Genomic DNA, 17,203 nt, shown 5'->3' on the forward strand with positions numbered 1-17,203 from the left:
ATTTGTGTGGTTTGTCATGAAAATCAGCTGCCATTTGACGAAGGACAACCCCCTTCTTCCCACAGTTCCTCCTTGGGATCTCTTTTAACAACAACGAAGTTCTAGAGGCGAGCATCGGATGGTGAGGATGGGTTGTTTTCCATTTTGGAGACATTCTAGTCCACCAACAACACTTTTTTGGCTCTATGGGGTGCCTACCCAACAGCATTCGTAAGCTTCATTTGGAAATGTGGCAAACTGCATTCAGTGTACCATTTAGTTTGGTTTGCAGTACACGGTCGTTCTGAGTGTTCCATATGGAGGTATTGTCACGAAAGTGTCTAGATATAGTCCACCATCTGCTGTTCCATCTGTTACGGCACTGCATTTGAAATCCGAAGACCAGAGGATGGCGCTTAGAGCACACAAAAAGGAGCATACGTTGGAATGTTGAAACAGGGGTGATTTCAACACACTTGTGATGTTTCCTATGAGATGGACATCTTTTTTAAATCTGTTTCATTCACTCCTCGAATCCGCTTCATTGGTTCCTTGTGATGTTCCTATCAATGTCATATCTTCAGAGTCTTTTTATACTTCTCAGAAATCTCTTAGAAACAGTATTTCTTCTGTCTGGCCACAAACATTATTGTTGGTCCACACCATAGAGAGAGGGCACTGGACTCAAGTTTCGCTCCTATTTGAGTTCATATCCTCGACCATGCGCGAAACGGAATCTCGGACATCTGGCATGCGGAGTGAGCTCCATAACAGCATTCCACCAGCGCAGACTAGGCGACTCTGACTTGTCATTTGGGAGACCTGACAGTTGACCGAGAGAACCAGGATAGTCACTGAGTCCCCATTCAGAGAATCCGACACGGTACTTGAACACTCAAACAGGAATAGGTCAGCCTGTTCGGCCGAGATAACTCAGGCATGACCATCTTGCGGTGGTGGTGGTGTAGCGATAGCCCATTTACCTCACGCATAAGATTAGCAGAATTCAAATCTGAGAAGTGCGAAACTGCAGTCCAGTGCTTTCCCCACACGGTCAGAACTGACCGAACGGATTGCGCCGGTATAGAGGAAGCGCTGCTTTTAAAAAGGTTTATGTGAGTACACATTCTGTAACTCCAGCAAATAACTATAAAGAGGCGTTTTAAGCTCAAAAACGTCATAACTAAGAGATTTAGCTGGGTTCCAGGTGAGTCTCTCACAAATGAGTGTATTTCACTAAGTTCGTGCGGTTTGGTTTCAAGTAAAACCTAAGTCTGACGGAAACTCTGGGACTGCGCCTACCTGCTGGGGCCCAGTGAGGGCGAAACCGGTCGTGAGCTGTCGAAGAAGTTTCAGCAACCTTATGAGTAGTGTATTACGTCTATCAATTGACCATGATGCACATTTCCTAAATAAAATCTTTTCCAACGAACTGAGGTTCATTTTGATGAAGACCGCTTATCGCTGCCATCATTCTGACTGGCTCATACAATTTTACTTTGTTCCACCAAAGTGCCCTTCATGGAGAACCCCTGTCGTGGAGAATGTCCTCTTCGAAACAACAGATATTGTGGAACAGTTTTTTTCCGTTATATATCCCAGCATACTCGTCAACGGTAGCTTTTCCCTTCTTTGACCAAATGCGACCCAAAATGAGTCTGTGTGTGTATAAAGCCTCCAGCTGTAAAGCCCTTTCGACAAATAGCTTCTATTCCACCGGAAGGATGCACGAGAGCTGAGATACTGTCGGGTTGTCCAAGCAGAGGCTAGGTTGAAACTACGGACCCTCTGGTCACTACTGAGCTACCTCAAAAATAGAAAGATCGGAATCATTAAATCTCGCTTCTAGACTTATAATATTTTGACTTAAACTTATACACACATCGAGTCATGTGGTGTTCAGTCTACCTGAAAACATTACGAAATCATGAGTTCGAAATCCATCCTTCAAAGGCAGTGAGTGAGTTGTCTCCAGACAAGAAGGGTTTTAGGATCCTGCTGATGATCTACTTTCCCACTTTCAAAGTAAGTGGCTATTCGCCGATTGAGTAAGAAGCTCCTTTTTAATGAGGAGAGAGATCACACGACCACAAGAATAGAATGTAGTCCAACTTGACTAAAATGGAAGCGATTCCCGGTGGACCTGTCAAACCCAATAAATAAAACAAGTAGATAGCTGTCAGTCACGTGCAACTACCTTCTCTCACGCTCATTTATCCCGTGTGAACAAGAGTAAAAAGCTTGCGTCAACGAATTAGCATGATTTTGAGACAGCTACGTCAATAATCACTCAGAAAAAAACGGAAAGAACAACAATTCATCACGCTTATACAAGGTGAAATCCAGTAATTCTATGAGCAAATGATACTTGGAAGGGAGATGTCGGCTCCGTGGATTTCACGAGCCGCGTTTGCTCATAATCAGCGGCCAGAAGTTAAAATGCCCCAAGAGACATGGAAACCCAAGTGTTCATATCTAAATCTGACTGTCTGTAAACACGCTTTCAACCAAAACCCAGTGGGACTGTGCCAATCGATGCAGAGTTGGGCTTCTCGGCAGTTTGAATACGTCCATATCATTGGGATCGACCTAGCCGGATCGGGCTTGAAAGCCTTAGAATATTGCGCCACTATTTCCTGACATTCGTTGATTCTATTCTTTATTCGAGCCTAGCCAAGTGGTAGAAAAACTACTCGATCATAATGACCCAGATGTCACGTTTAAAACCCATTACGCGGGTCTAATGCATTGCAATGATATGCATCAGTTGCGCATACGCAATACGGCAAAATGAAAAAAATATCATATTACCTATTCACAAATTCCAGTACTAAACCTGTCCAAATATGTATTCGTAATGCACTACTCATAAGGTTGCTGAAAATTCTTCGACAGATCACGACCGGTTTCGCCCTTCATGGGGCTCATCAGGTAGGCACAGTCTCAGAGCTTCAGTCAGTCTTATGTTCTGCTTGAAACCAAATTGCACGAAATTAGCGAAATACACTCATTTGCAAACAAATCTGGTTTTTCGAGAGACTCATCTGAAATCCAGATGAATCTCTCATGTGTAGTGCTTGCAGGCAAAATGTGATTTAATTACACCATTGATCAGCCACATGTTGGCGAACAGAGTAGTACTTGGCTTGTAGCTGAAGGTTCGCGGATTTTATTTGCTTTGGAGAGTCGTGAGGTGCTGATGAAGAGGAACTGTAGCACAGTCTCACTTCATAGCAAAACGAACTCCAGAATGTGACGAAAACTTCATTGGTACGGTAAGGAAGATAGGCGACTAGATCCTTGTTGGCCGTCTTTAACACGGCCGCTAAGATATTCTGCTGATCTAGCTGATGTTTCCAAGGGGGAGTGAGCCGGATCCCACCTGTATCCACTTGGAGATACATTCGACACAGACGGCGTGTCGTACCATCAGTAAGTCTGAATGCCTCCTACCCCACGTATAATCGTTAAAATTGTTGCAGTTACCGGGTTGTATGAAACATTTATTCCTTACTTCAGCCTTCGAAGAAATGCTGTCAGCCTGGTTGTGTTCAGTGGCCGGATTGCTCCTAATCTGCCATGCCTGTGTGACTTTCCGCATGAATGAAGGAGACAGCGTGTACGCCATGACGGACGATCCAATGGACAAGTGCATTGCAGCATGTTACGTTTGCTTCCTTCAAATGGTAAGTGATTCGTGTGTCTCGCAAAAGTATTGCTGCCCGCCGCTCTCAGATTAGTGTATCCTGACCAGGAGCTAAGACATTCCCGAAATGTTTAGAGTTGGTGCAGTCTCCCTGCCAACTTTCGCTATTTCCAAGGGAAGTTAGTTGATACGGAAGTTGCTCGCTGGAACAGTTTCGAACAGTACCACTGCGCCTCTAAGTTTCGCAAAACGTTACTAGATGTTGCTACTTATTATGTGTGAGTAGGCAGAGAATTGGGCAAAAAGTTGCCAGCAACATGAAACGGTCACTTGAGAAGGATTTTATCAGAATATGTATGCAAACGAGCCAAACCCTTAGTTCGACTGATTTCGTCCTTGGATAGGCCACAATGATGGAGAACCACACCGCAGTGTAGGCCAGTTTTGGTTGAGCCTTTGCAGTTTGCAGCAAACTTTGGAACACAGGGAGGGTCAGCTCAGACCAGGAACCATATTTCAGCAAATGTTTAGGTCAAAATCATAGCAAAAATAGGCTGAAATTAACATGGATCCTAACTGGGTGTTCATATTTTTATGAGACGTTTTCAACTCAAGTTCAACAGACTTCTTGAACCCCGCAAGCCAAACTCCCGTTTTTTTGTATGGATAGATGGATGATTTCTGCACTCTAATGCACGAAGTACCTATGGATCTGGCTTTTGTTACTTGGAAATTTGGATGCAAACTTTGTGAAATAAATAACTAAGCTAATGCGTTGACCAGGAAATTGTGCTTACTACGTGCTCGTAAAATACTCTGCTTGTTTCGAACCCCTTATATGCGTGGAAAATCTATCAGGAGACAGTTAAAAAACAAAAGACAGCTCAGGAATTTCTCTGGTGGATAAGCACCTCTGTAATACGATCAAATCCAAAGCCTTCCTTGAAAAATATTAGTCCTGAAAATATGCCTGAAACTCTTGTTTTGAGATCGACTTCAGGGTGCGTCCCTGTATAAGAAAACAGCTTTTCTCATCTTTGTGCACATGCGCATAGCGATCTTCATCCCACGGTTTTTCAGAACGAAACAGGACTCAGGGCGATGTGGATTTTGATGAACCAGCTCATGAATCCGTGAATCAGCGAAACATTCACCACGTACGGATGCGTACCCGCAGAGCTGAGAACTTAAAAAGAGGCACTATATGCCTTTTCAGCATTCGGCTTTCAGAGGAGAGGAAGCTTATGTTTGATGATGATGATGAACAAGCCAGCCCGGGAGTTTATGGCGTGATTTTCAGTCCCAGTATTGCAGTCTATTGGTTGCTCAAATCTGGAGTCGCGATCTTAGGGTCCCATAGAGGTAAAATGATACGATACTTTACGAAGATTCATCTTTGGCCCCTTGCGGTTTCAAAAGACCTTTGGTCCGCTTCGAAGCGTGAGCTTTCCTAAAAAACCATCAGCTGCTGTCTGTACCCACATCCTGAAATCTTAAAAGCCTTTTTCGCCTTGTAAACTGTTTGATGATTCTAATTTTAGTAAATGTATACATACTTATTGTCTATTTTTCCATTAAGACCTTTCTATAAAAGTCCAACTGTGTAGCTGAATAGGCAGGAAACAAGGATAGATCTATTCCACTGCATGTGATTACCATCAGAGTATGGATCTCACACACCAGAGACCGGGCAGGTGGACATGTTTGAGCAATGAGTGCAGGATATCTCACCTTTAACTGACTGTTAGCCAGAAGTGGGGATCCGATATGATTGAAAGCGTTAACCCTTTTTGTGGTAGGTTGGGCGTTGGTCGCAAGGCAGATAACAGCAGCGCACATACCATCATTAGTATAGGTGCAAATTCATTTTGAGGTCATTGTCTACGTGAATTTCGCTCTGGATGTGGACAAAATTAAGTATCTGTTATCAAGGAGGCTATTACTTGACCAGTTGGGCTCCATTTACTGACTGGAAGGCCAGCGGCTCGAACCCGATCTATGCATCCCGACTTCGCCTGTCTGGGCTTGGTCAACCTGACGGTATCTCAGCCCTTGTGCTTCCTTCAGGTGGTATGGCAGATTTGATTCCCGTGATGGACGTACGTGTTTCACTTCTGCAATCGTCAACAAAGCCGCAATGAAGAATTGGAAGTGACCGGCCGAGTGGAAGGTTAGGTTGCTTGACCAATGAGAGTTTACTGTCCGGGAATGTTTCCGATCCCAATACACTTGATTGAGGTAGTAACAGCTGACGGAGTGAGGCTGTGGTCGGCCTAGCCTCTACCCTGTCGAAATTCAGCTTAGTGTCCACTGTTTAAGGTCTTGTGCTCCGCCAGAGGCCTTATTGCATGTGGACTCAAGCCAACGCTTCCACGAATGCTACATTTAATATAAGTGCGGACAGTTGTTGTTGGACGGCTAGACGGATACTGATTGTCTTTGGACAGGACCGATGATAGGTCGGCGGGACGAGAGGCCTTATGCGTGAGTCGGGATATACACTCGGGCACTAATGTAACTCCATATTCGTTCAGCTCTGGCACCCATTATGCGCCTAGCTGCCATTCCACCGAATGGAAGCACGAGGACTGGGATACTGCCAGGTTGCCCAATCTCAGACGAGAGCGGTCAAGATGCAGTGAGAAAGCTGAGTAGGAAATCAGCTGACTGTGATCCAAAGCAAGCAAAATTGTCAGTTCTGGTACTGGAATCTGTGGAGAGTTCGAATTCGAGTGTGGTAGGTTAGAAAAAGGAATATTTGAAGGCGCGAGAATGGGGGCGCCAGCAGTAACATGTTTTCGCGTACCAGTCCTGCTGTCTGCAGCAAATACACCAATATGGTGAGAGTATTGTTAGTTGTAGGTGTCATATTTGTACGTGGGCAGGAATACTATCAGCGTGCCCACACCAAGACATGAGGACGATTAGGGTGTCTGCCAAAGTCTTTGGTCCAAAAGCCTTACCGATGAGCAGCGGTGTTTGGCGGAAAACACAAGTGCACAACCATTTTATAGAACAAGTCGCCACATATGTTCTAACCCCCAACCTGGAGAGCCAGTAAACTGTGTTAATCGGACCTCTACCATTGACCCATTGACTAACCTGGTATGAGAGACTGTGATTGTCGCACGGACACCACGCAGTATATCTCAGTATGTCGCGGAGGTACGCAAACCGTCACACCACGATAAGGTCCAGTCGCTCTAGTTACTGCGCTGCTTTTACTTTAAAAATTTCCATATTTTACACCACGCGGTGCTCACTCTTAATGATACCCGAACTGGGTTCGGTGCGGAATTTCGTCGTTCTCCTAGTTGACATCGAAATATTTTAACTGAGGCGATAAAGTTGAGGGCGTTAGATATACCTCACTACTCTTGTTCAGCCCAGCAGACCTATAGAGACTTATGCTCAACCTGCGTTGCTTTCCGTCCTGCTTTACGTTAAAAATGTTTACTTATACCTTTGATAGTTACGAGCTTTGTGAGCTTTTGAAGCACCATTGCTTTGTGGCCTGCGCCGATCGAGTTGCATATTGGTCAACCTCTGCTGATTTATTTGATTCCCGTGATGGACGTACGTGTTTCACTTCTGCAATCGTCAACAAAGCCGCAATGAAGAATTGGAAGTGACCGGCCGAGTGGAAGGTTAGGTTGCTTGACCAATGAGAGTTTACTGTCCGGGAATGTTTCCGATCCCAATACACTTGATTGAGGTAGTCTGTTCCCATGCTCAGAGTTACATCCTAGCTGACCGCCTATAAGTTACGTCTGAATTGGGCCTGCCAGATCATGTGACAGGAGGAAGACAGAAGACCAGGAACAAGGCCGTACTGTCAGTCAAACATTCAGAGTTAGTGTGCACATATGGCTGAGTGACAAATATGAACAGAACGAGTGGACCGTTAGGTTGATTGGCCAATGAGAGTTTGTTGTAAGGGAAAGTTTCTGAACGTGATACATTCGATTGAGATAGTTCGTTCTCCGGCTCAACATTAAACTGTGATCCTCCATAGCCCCATATTTCGACCATAACCGAACTCCAAGACCCGGTCAGTTTCGTCTTTCTCGTGAAACAGAATCCTCCAAGTCTTCATCTTCGAAATAACGTGTGCCGTCAGAACAAGATCAACAGCTCGTGACTAGTTTTCATATTTACACTTTTTGTCTAACATCGTTAATGGAGAAGTTCGACTGAGTTGTGTCTTCTCTTCGAAACATTTTGCAAAGATGTCTGACGAACCGGAACCTTTTTCCACCATCCTTTACAGGAGGAAGCCATGCTCAATTGTGTCAATTCCATCTGTCAAGCATCCGAAAGTATGAAATTTCCTGAGAAACCTGAGCAACTGTGCGCCTCACTACGGGCGCTCAGTAGATAATTCCGCAGTGGATACTGTCCGACTTGAGCGCTTGACTGTTGCCACATCTCACTTTATTGCTTTGAAAAATAATTCAGAATTGTTTAGCTTCTTCTTTCTTGCCCTCTAATTGGTCCATCTGATCTAGGAACGCCGTTGCCACGCGTACAAAACAGTGCGCTTCTGTTCTGTGTTCAGAACAGCCAAGTTCTTGAATCAGACCACAGTTTAGTTACAACTGGATGCAGTTCCGTACATCTGGTAACGTTCACAACAGAGATGCGTGAAGAAAACGCTTTTCGCCTGATTATTGTAGAGATCTCAACTGATAATTGTTCCTCAATTCGGGACGAAAAATTGGCAAGCTAATTGTAAAGCCTGGTGAATAGAGCAAGGGCCACCTGATAACCGTCATCAAACCCACCTGAGGTACCCATATTTTGACAAAAAAGCAACAGAGATTTCCATTCCTGGATAGGCCACTCCTGCCAGTACATCGACTTCATGACTATGCATCTATGAGGCAACTTTACTCCCAAAAAAATCTGACTAAGCTACCTGCCGTCAGACGCGAGAATGCCACATTTTGAAATGAGTAGTGGGCGATCCTAAGTGACGAGTGTAAGCTGATTAACTGATGAATTCTCGGTCATTTGAATCACGATTAATCTAGTTGGAAGCTGATTCGGAGTTTCAGGTCAGAAACACACAGACACCTGATGTGAGTAGTATATTGCAACAAATGAATCCGTGGATAATCCGTACGCGCGGATCCCCTTGACTAGCACTAAGTCGCACTACATCATCGTCACAATTGTCATTGACATCATCGTCGACAGCATAACACCAGTGTTCAAGATTGATGCTTCACTGTCATAAATAAGGGTTGACAGGTAAGGGACTTAGTGCCAGCCTACCACAATCATTCTGAGGTGCTTGCATATCCATATATCCAAGCAGTCTGGATGGAAACCGATAGAAACACCACTGACATCGATTAGCAGTCAGTCGTTAACCAGGGACAGTGGGAATCATCCGAACCTCATCCTGGAAGTTGAATCACACGGACAGCACCCATACTTTTCGTAATCTCTTTCATAGCCGTGTGCCAGGTCAAAGGTTGGCGACATCTGTGAGTTGGTCACGGAAAACGATGATACTCTTTGATTAGCGATGTTCCAAGACCAACCTACTGCAGCATTTGGTGCTCAAACACATCCTTTGATTGAAGTACCCGTCGCACTACCGAACACTCGTTTCCCACTTTCCTCGTTCGTTGAAAACGGACTATATGAGCTATAACTTTGTGACAACCTAAAAATGCCTCACGTCTGTTGCTCGAGGTCATTAAGCCTCATAACCACACGGCCCGTACTGTGTAGCCCCATACACACGCCATTTGAGATATGGAAATATGCTGGCCGACGGCGACTAGATCGTGTGTTACGGTGGGTTGAATCCACACATGACCCATACTCCTGCCGTCCAGTTGCAAGCAGTCCACACATATAAAAGACGGTCAAAACAAAAGCAAACCATGACAAAGCAAGAAGATAGCTTTATTTAACACTTTACTTCTCACTGACAAGTGTCCACAAGGTTAGTTGTCAAGTACTATGTATAAGTATGTATGGCAATAGCTACCGCATTAGGAGTAGATCAGGTTGTAATTTGAGCTAGATCGACTCAGATTGCTGGCATCTTAGCATTCTCTCCCTTAACAACCAAGGAGGAAGTCCTGAGTAGATGCAAACGCGACATCATGAAGGCGACGATTCCTGTGCACAAAAGCGCATGGACGCTGCTTACGGAGTGTCTGGGAAGACAGCCCTGTAGGTCAAAGCGTAAGAAATGAGGTCGATCCTGGGGGTATTTGAATAGAAATGGGCATTTCGATTTGCCTGTCAGGAAAGCAGTTACGGCGGCGACAATAGAATTCTGAAACCTTGTCACAAGATGAGTAGGCCTGGTTTCAGTATGTTGCAAAAATCGCGATTCAGTAGTACAAGTGTTGGCAAAGTAACCGTAGGGAATAGAAGTGTGCAGAGGACTGCTAAGCTGTTAAAAATGCATCCCACATTTGACCATTCAAAATGGGCCCGAGAACAGCTTAATTCTCATTCAAATTGACAGAAGAGATGCGCTTCGATATGTTAATGTTTCATTTACACTCTTCAGTCGCGGACGCCGAAAAAAATCGGCAGCCTTCCCCCCCCAAGTTAGCACAAGACCCATTCTCCGAATCACGTGAGACTACCGAGATTTGAGCACGGAATACGCATAATAATCTGCGACCAACGACGAGAGATTCTATTGTTAGCCATCATTTCTTGCAATATCTGCATCCAAGAGCAGGAAGACTCACGAGGATTCCATCTTAGAAGGCGCAGCACACCAACAATACTCATACTCTTCGCAAACGCTTTCTGCCAACCCACAGGTTGTCCATATCAGTTTGCACCATTCTGAAACGGGTACGAAGAACAACACTCGTTACATCATCATCATCGACAACATGACATCAGTATTCAACACTGATGCTTCACTGCCGTACCGTTACAGCAGACGATGTCTCGAAATGCGTACCGCACGGCCGAGGCAGCACAGTTGATGGTACCAAAGGTTTTCCGCGACTGAAGTGGCTGCTGCATAGACAACTATCCGTGGTAATAGACAACGATCCATAGGTACCTGGGTTATTAACCCCGAATCCAAAGTGATACCTGGGGTCAGGTTTCTAAACTTAGTAAATAGAATGCTGGGTTCTTGGGGGTGAGAAGTTCCCCAATTTGGAGGAAACGCTGATAGTTTGTCAGCCCATAAAGGATGAGGAAATGTATTGACCTTTTGCAGAGCATGATCCAGTCCACCATCCAGGACAAATAATATTCTGATGTAAATTTAGTCCTCGCGCATTCATTCGTGATGATCCTTTCCAGATGTACTTTCTTCCTTACTATTACCACCCCTCGAATACAAGTTTGGCTAGGCTTTTTCGGGTTACGGTAGAGGAGTGCAGAATGGGATCAAAGAACGTCGTGCTGAGACTGGTCCAAATATGACTGCTCAGTACCGGAACACACTGATACAAAAACAACCCGTCAGTGAGTATGCAAAAGGGGGCAAGATGGTTCAGTGGTTAGAGCGCGAATCTACTGACCAGAAGGTCCATCATTCGAACCCGACCTGTTTTTCGACTTTCTCTGTCCAGGCTTGGGCGACCTGGCAGTATATCAGTTTTCGTGCTTCCTTTAGGTAGCATGGCAGTTAAACACCGAAAGGGTGCTACAATTGAACGACTTTTTTCGATGGAAAAGATAAAGTGCAGTGAGGTTAGGTGCAAACGTAAGCACACATGTACACGTTCGCCGTGTATGTCTGTCACATTATTCATGATCGGTACTTATCCAAATCAAAATGTCAATCAAAATTCGAAATTCAGGACAACACGTTTATGTTCTCCCATTCCTCTCCCGGGGAATGGGGACGAATTCCTCCAACTCTGAAAATCACTGAAAGTCACAAGCACAAAGCAGAAGAAATACATAGCGCAGCAATAGAGAGTATAAAGGTATGAAAGACGATAAATGTCGACAATAACCCTAGGGTCCTGCTGGCCCAACGTAGGGAGTGTGCGTCAGAACAAGTCGTAAACATCCATCAAGGATAAGTGTCTCACGTTCCATCTTGCACGCCCAGTTCTCAACGTCACCCAGCTCCTTCAAAGCTTTGTGGAATTCTCCTACTAGTTTCACCCATCCAGCGACTTGCCGTTTGTGAACTTGGAGAGACTCCTGAAGCTGCTTGATGTCAGAATTCAATCGACGTTGATTGTGATAGGCCTGGAAGCAAAGGCACGACGGGAGGCATCATGATTGTTCTGAACAACAACAAAAAACGTCTCCATTAAAGCACACTGACTAAAATAAGTTTTGAAACGCTCCGTGTGCCCCGTAAAAAATATCAGTGAACACTGCAGAAGTAGTATAGTATTGGTTATAACAGTTTAAAAATGAGCGACAATGTTGTACAACAAACCAAAGGACCTCCCGAATAAGCTAACGCCCCTCTGGAACAATGGCCAACCTCAAGGGACTTTGTGACATATGAGCCGACTGCCTACTGTGATTGAGGTTGCGTTAAAAAGAGGCGAGATGGCTCAGTGGTTGACCGGAACGTCCGTGGTCCAAACCTGATCTCTGCCTCTCGACTTTCCTGTCTAGGCTTGGGCAACCGGCAGTATCCCAGTCCTCGTGCTTCCTTCTGGTGACATGGTAGTTAGGCACCGATAGGGTGCTACAGCTGAACGAATCGTTTAGCAGCAGGTATCTAATTGTGTCAAATCCCGCCTTGAAATTTATGTCAAGCCCGATAGCTAAAGGGTTAATCTGACTTCAAACAAAAACTGATATACAACTTTGTGGTCCGTGTACAAATGTTGCCATGCGCACGTTTCAGTAACACTCCACCATTTAGACATCCTCATCTGCTGTTAAGACACACATCAGTGGTGACTGCGACAGTGGAATATCCTAGCCAAGATGAAATGATGGTCCGTGTAGGTGAGCTACGCGCCGTCAAGTTGGTCGCTGAAGCGGTTTGGAGAGCAGCAACATCGCACGATGAACTTTTTGAAGCTTTAGGAGAAAGGAGGATTGGCCGCCCTACAGGGAGCGCTTGTATGGAGTGACAAACGAGTTTTGTCATCCTGTAAAAATGGCTCCACTCACAAGCACCAAAAGTTTGGTCCAGTTTGACTTACAACCGTGAAACTCAGTACTTTTACGAGAATAAGCTTTTTCTACGTGTTTGGTTTTGACATTCAGTTAGCTGTGCACACCCAAAGGAAGCATGCGGACAGAGATACTGTCAGGTTGCCCAATCCCAGAAAGGAGCAGTCAAGATATCGGGATTGGGTTCAAAACACGGACCACTCGGTCAGTAAGTGTGCGACCAACCCACTGAGCTGTCCCGAGCCAGTGTAGAAGAGAAGCCAGTCAGACGCGCGATTACTGTTACCAAACAAGAAAAAGTGGGTCAGACGGGACTGAGGCAATAGCGGAACGATAATTTACAAAACTCGATGTAGTCCGTGGTATTTTTGGGTTCTTCTTGAGTACCAGCCGAATATATGGTACCAGAGGAGCAAAAGCGAATAAACTTATTATTTCAAACGTGATCGTAAATTAACTACAAACGTAGTATTTCGAACTGCATACTCGCATCAGCAGCATACGACAGATGTTACAAATGGGTGGGTCAAACAATGAATTTTTGTAGGGAGCAATGCGTTTAAAAACGGTGCAAAAATTTGGGCTCGGTAAGGATCAAAGGGGTGGACTGTCCACTTACATCACAAACTTCCGTTAAAAGTGTCCAGTCAGAAAAAAAGGATCACTGTGGGGAACCTAACCGGCAGGTATGCACTTCTTGCTTCCAAAATGCCGAGGTAAACTATGAAAACGACATCTGTGGGAAAGGATCGGCGTGAAAATATAATGATGAATACGTGGTACAGTTCGTCTGTGTCGTGACCATCGCTTGTCTTGGGATGTTGGACGGAAGTTTGTTCAGTCTGGTAGTGTATCCGACGGGGGAATTCACTGGAGACCAAAACGAAGCACCAATACATTCATCACTGATCAATTTTAGGAAAATACTACGATCAATTAGGAACTGTCTAAATATGGATAACCTCTCCTTCGCCAATAAGCGCATCACATGAAAACCGACTTTAGCACTGGATGCAACATGTGCTCGATATGACTCAGTGGTTAAGGGACGAGCTTACTATCCTGAAGGTCGGTGTAGCGAAATACGGTGTATAGCGGCCACGGTACCGGCGTTGCCAGACCCCACTCATTCCGCCTCAGCTGAAGAACACCATTATAATAATCGTGACTTGAGGAGTCTTCAAGCTCTTCGGAGAAACTCATATAAAGACATTCATAAACGAAAATCAGAGAATTTCCTCGAAACATTTGTGAGTTCCGCCAAAATGGCACACGGCTCGTACTCTTTTCTGTGAATGATGTCTTGTAGCAATTGAATGCAGATAGATGGTTGTCTTTCGGTCATCTTGGCGTTAAGTAAGTGGACCCACGAAAAGGACGACTAAAATCATACGACTATCGAGTAACTATAACTCTATATAGTTATGATTGCTGTCTAGACCATAAATCGCGATCATTTGGTAACAGGTTGCTCTATCCCAAGGTGAGTGCAGGCTTTCCTGTGTAATTGTAGTCCGAGTTGCGCAGCTGGAGTACGATAACAAAACAATCGTCAGGTGAACCAGCTAACACTGAGAAGTGCTCGTCAGATTTTTCATACACCAAAAGAATTTACGCACTGCATATAAGGATCGCTGTTGATAACCACTGCGGCCCTATTCCTTATTGTCAACAAAAAACACCATTACAATGCTTCCTCGATGAAACAACTAAACGCCTCTCAGCTTTTCAGCAGCCTGACTGACTGATATGCAAGGTTAACTTCAGTCACAACAATGGTTTGCTTGAATTTCCGCAACGAACCACATAGAAAGCCGACCATACCTTAGAAACCTTGTCATCAATCTGGCATAGAAGAGTAGTGGTCAGTTCACCCAGTGCAGTCAACATCTGTTGTTTCTTGAAAGCAAGCAAAGCTTTGTGCCGAGTCCGTGCGGCCTGATGCTCTTTCGCAATTGAGGACAACATGAGGCATTTGAATGCTTATGGTGTTTAACGCACCGACCAAATTCCAGCTACAAATGCAATTAAAATACAATGCATATATTGCAGAGATGTAGAGAGCTCGAAAATACCGTCAAAAGAGGACAATGAACAAAAATAGGTCATCTGATTGCAGTTAGATGTATTACGGAAAACAAATAAGTGTCTGACATGAGACCAAAAGAATATATAGCCTATCACGAGAAATAAAATAGGAATCCCAACGAAACTGGTGATAATCTGTCAAAAACACTGAACTGTTAACACAACCGGCAATGAGAACTCTGGCGAAACTGGATGATCGCCATTCTGTCCAGCATCTCGAACAAAGTGCAGACGGGAACCTACAGAATTCAAAAGTGATTGTGCGTCTTTAGTGTTGGTCACAGCGCTGATGCTCACAAAATTTTGAGAGATCTAAGGAGTAATCCATGCTGACCGATATAGTGATCAATTTAATTGGTCACAATGTCTAATGTCACAATGTTTAAAGGACTCAAAGTCTAATCGTAGTAGGAATACAATTAACGGACACCCTCGAGGAAAAGGGGTCACACAGAGGACAGAAGTGAACAGCATATCAACGTAAAAAATTAACTGTTAGATTTGTTGACATGTCCGAATTTTCCCGAACCCTACCGAAATTTCCTCACAGGCCATCAATATCGGTCAAGTATGACCTGTTTACCGGACCACAAATCGGGCATCCATAAAGTTGACCTAACTTTGCGTGACCGCTCGAAGACTACATCAAAGCCAGAACGCTAACGTGTCCAAGACTAGTAGCGGTTCCTTTTGAAAATATCAGCAAGCTACATAATAGCAGGTGTGTACGCTTCAAGACCTGCATCCACATTAAGGATGAAAATGAACAGATATAGCATATGCCAATAAAAGGACATTACCGTGAGGGGCAGGATGTGGCCCTTTATTAGCCATTGAGCTATACTGAACTTGCAACATTCCACCAGCTTTGGCAATGTAACAGGCACAGCTCATTGTTCCTTGAAAACTGTGCCACTGCAGTAGTATGTGGCAGCTATCCGCTGCCTTCAGATCAAATCTTAGAGTCAAAGGTTTTGGTTGGGGGTACTGAAAGACCTTCTACACAGGAGTAAACGTCCTCAGAGTAACCCAGCCATACACGAAATGAACATCAAAACTACAAGTGGTGCTACGCCTCATGGGCCGTCCAGCGGTGTCATCACTTGGGTCACCTTACTTGTGAATACAGAAGAACGGATAAGAAAAGACATACTACTGATGATGCCCAATTCTCATACTTTCATGTATTCCTTCTTCAGTCTTACCCCACTGGAATATTACCCGCAGACCAAAGAACTAGAATTGACCGCTTTGTTCCCCATGCATCACATTCACATGCAGCTTCCGAGGACCCGACTTCAGTAACAACCCTAAATACTTCGAAGTCTACTTTCAGACTTTGCAAGTCGGTCCAATTAGCCGCCCTTAATGTAGTCGCACCCAAACAAGCAGCACAAGGCATTTCTGCTCATACACCGGATTCCAACTGAATTGATGTATGCTACCTATCACAAAGACGACGTGGGTATTGTAACTGGGACGACTGCTAACCGCTATCTTTCAGGTTCCAGCTACGCAGTTCTGGTGATGCGCAGCTCACCTCAGTGTCCCAAAGCCCGAATACAAAGAAGGCTCGAAATTACGGGAAACGCCCACAGATAGTCCAGTAGATTCTTTCGACAGGTCCTCCTAAGATCCAGTAAGTGAAGAGGGCAAGGATCACAATGACTAATATCCACAACAGGACTTTGTGATCGTTGAATAGGGTGTTTCAAACAAAATCTCGGTGGAGCACCAGATAGTTCGATCAAGACTATCGGACTTTGACAGCAAAATGGACCGTGAACATGGAGGCAAGAGAAAACTCAGTGGTTGTGGCACCAACCACGGCACCTCGACCGCTCTCGTCTGAGATTGGGCAACCTGGCAGTATCCCAGTCCTCGTGCTTCCATTCGGTGGAATGGCAGCTAGGCGCATAATGGGTGCCAGAGCTGAACGAATATGGAGTTACATTAGTGCCCGAGTGTATATCCCGACTCACGCATAAGGCCTCTCGTCCCGCCGACCTATCATCGGTCCTGTCCAAAGACAATCAGTATCCGTCTAGCCGTCCAACAACAACTGTCCGCACTTATATTAAATGTAGCATTCGTGGAAGCGTTGGCTTGAGTCCACATGCAATAAGGCCTCTGGCGGAGCACAAGACCTTAAACAGTGGACACTAAGCTGAATTTCGACAGGGTAGAGGCTAGGCCGACCACAGCCTCACTCCGTCAGCTGTTGGGGCAACGCCATATACACAAGCGACCTGCAAGCGTCGTGGTACTGTCCCTATTCACTGAGGCTCACAAAGCCAGTCTCGTGATGGGCTAACGACCTGCTATGTCACCGAAAAAATTGTCGGACGCATCTTGACTAGGAATGGAGACGGCGTCGTCATTTCTTTCCGGCTAAAG

The 17,203-nt window shown here is 45.0% G+C and overlaps 2 protein-coding genes across 2 annotated transcripts; one reads left to right on the top strand and one right to left on the bottom strand.

Annotated features, from left to right (window-relative positions):
- Window positions 1–3,498: 3,498 nt before the first annotated feature.
- On the top strand, window positions 3,499–8,051 carry T265_14935 (hypothetical protein; the record flags this gene model as incomplete). Its single annotated transcript, XM_009175865.1, has 2 exons — window positions 3,499–3,665; window positions 7,896–8,051. 2 exons carry the CDS (start codon window positions 3,510–3,512, stop codon window positions 8,004–8,006), a joined length of 267 nt encoding a protein of 88 aa, XP_009174129.1.
- A 3,230-nt stretch (window positions 8,052–11,281) lies between these two features.
- Window positions 11,282–14,717, bottom strand: T265_09691 (hypothetical protein; the record flags this gene model as incomplete). Its single annotated transcript, XM_009175847.1, has 2 exons — window positions 11,282–11,827; window positions 14,543–14,717. 2 exons carry the CDS (start codon window positions 14,684–14,686, stop codon window positions 11,588–11,590), a joined length of 384 nt encoding a protein of 127 aa, XP_009174111.1.
- Between the last annotated feature and the right edge of the window lie 2,486 nt (window positions 14,718–17,203).

Source organism: Opisthorchis viverrini (genome assembly GCF_000715545.1).
Source record: "Opisthorchis viverrini unplaced genomic scaffold opera_v5_301, whole genome shotgun sequence".
NCBI lineage: Eukaryota > Metazoa > Platyhelminthes > Trematoda > Opisthorchiida > Opisthorchiidae > Opisthorchis > Opisthorchis viverrini.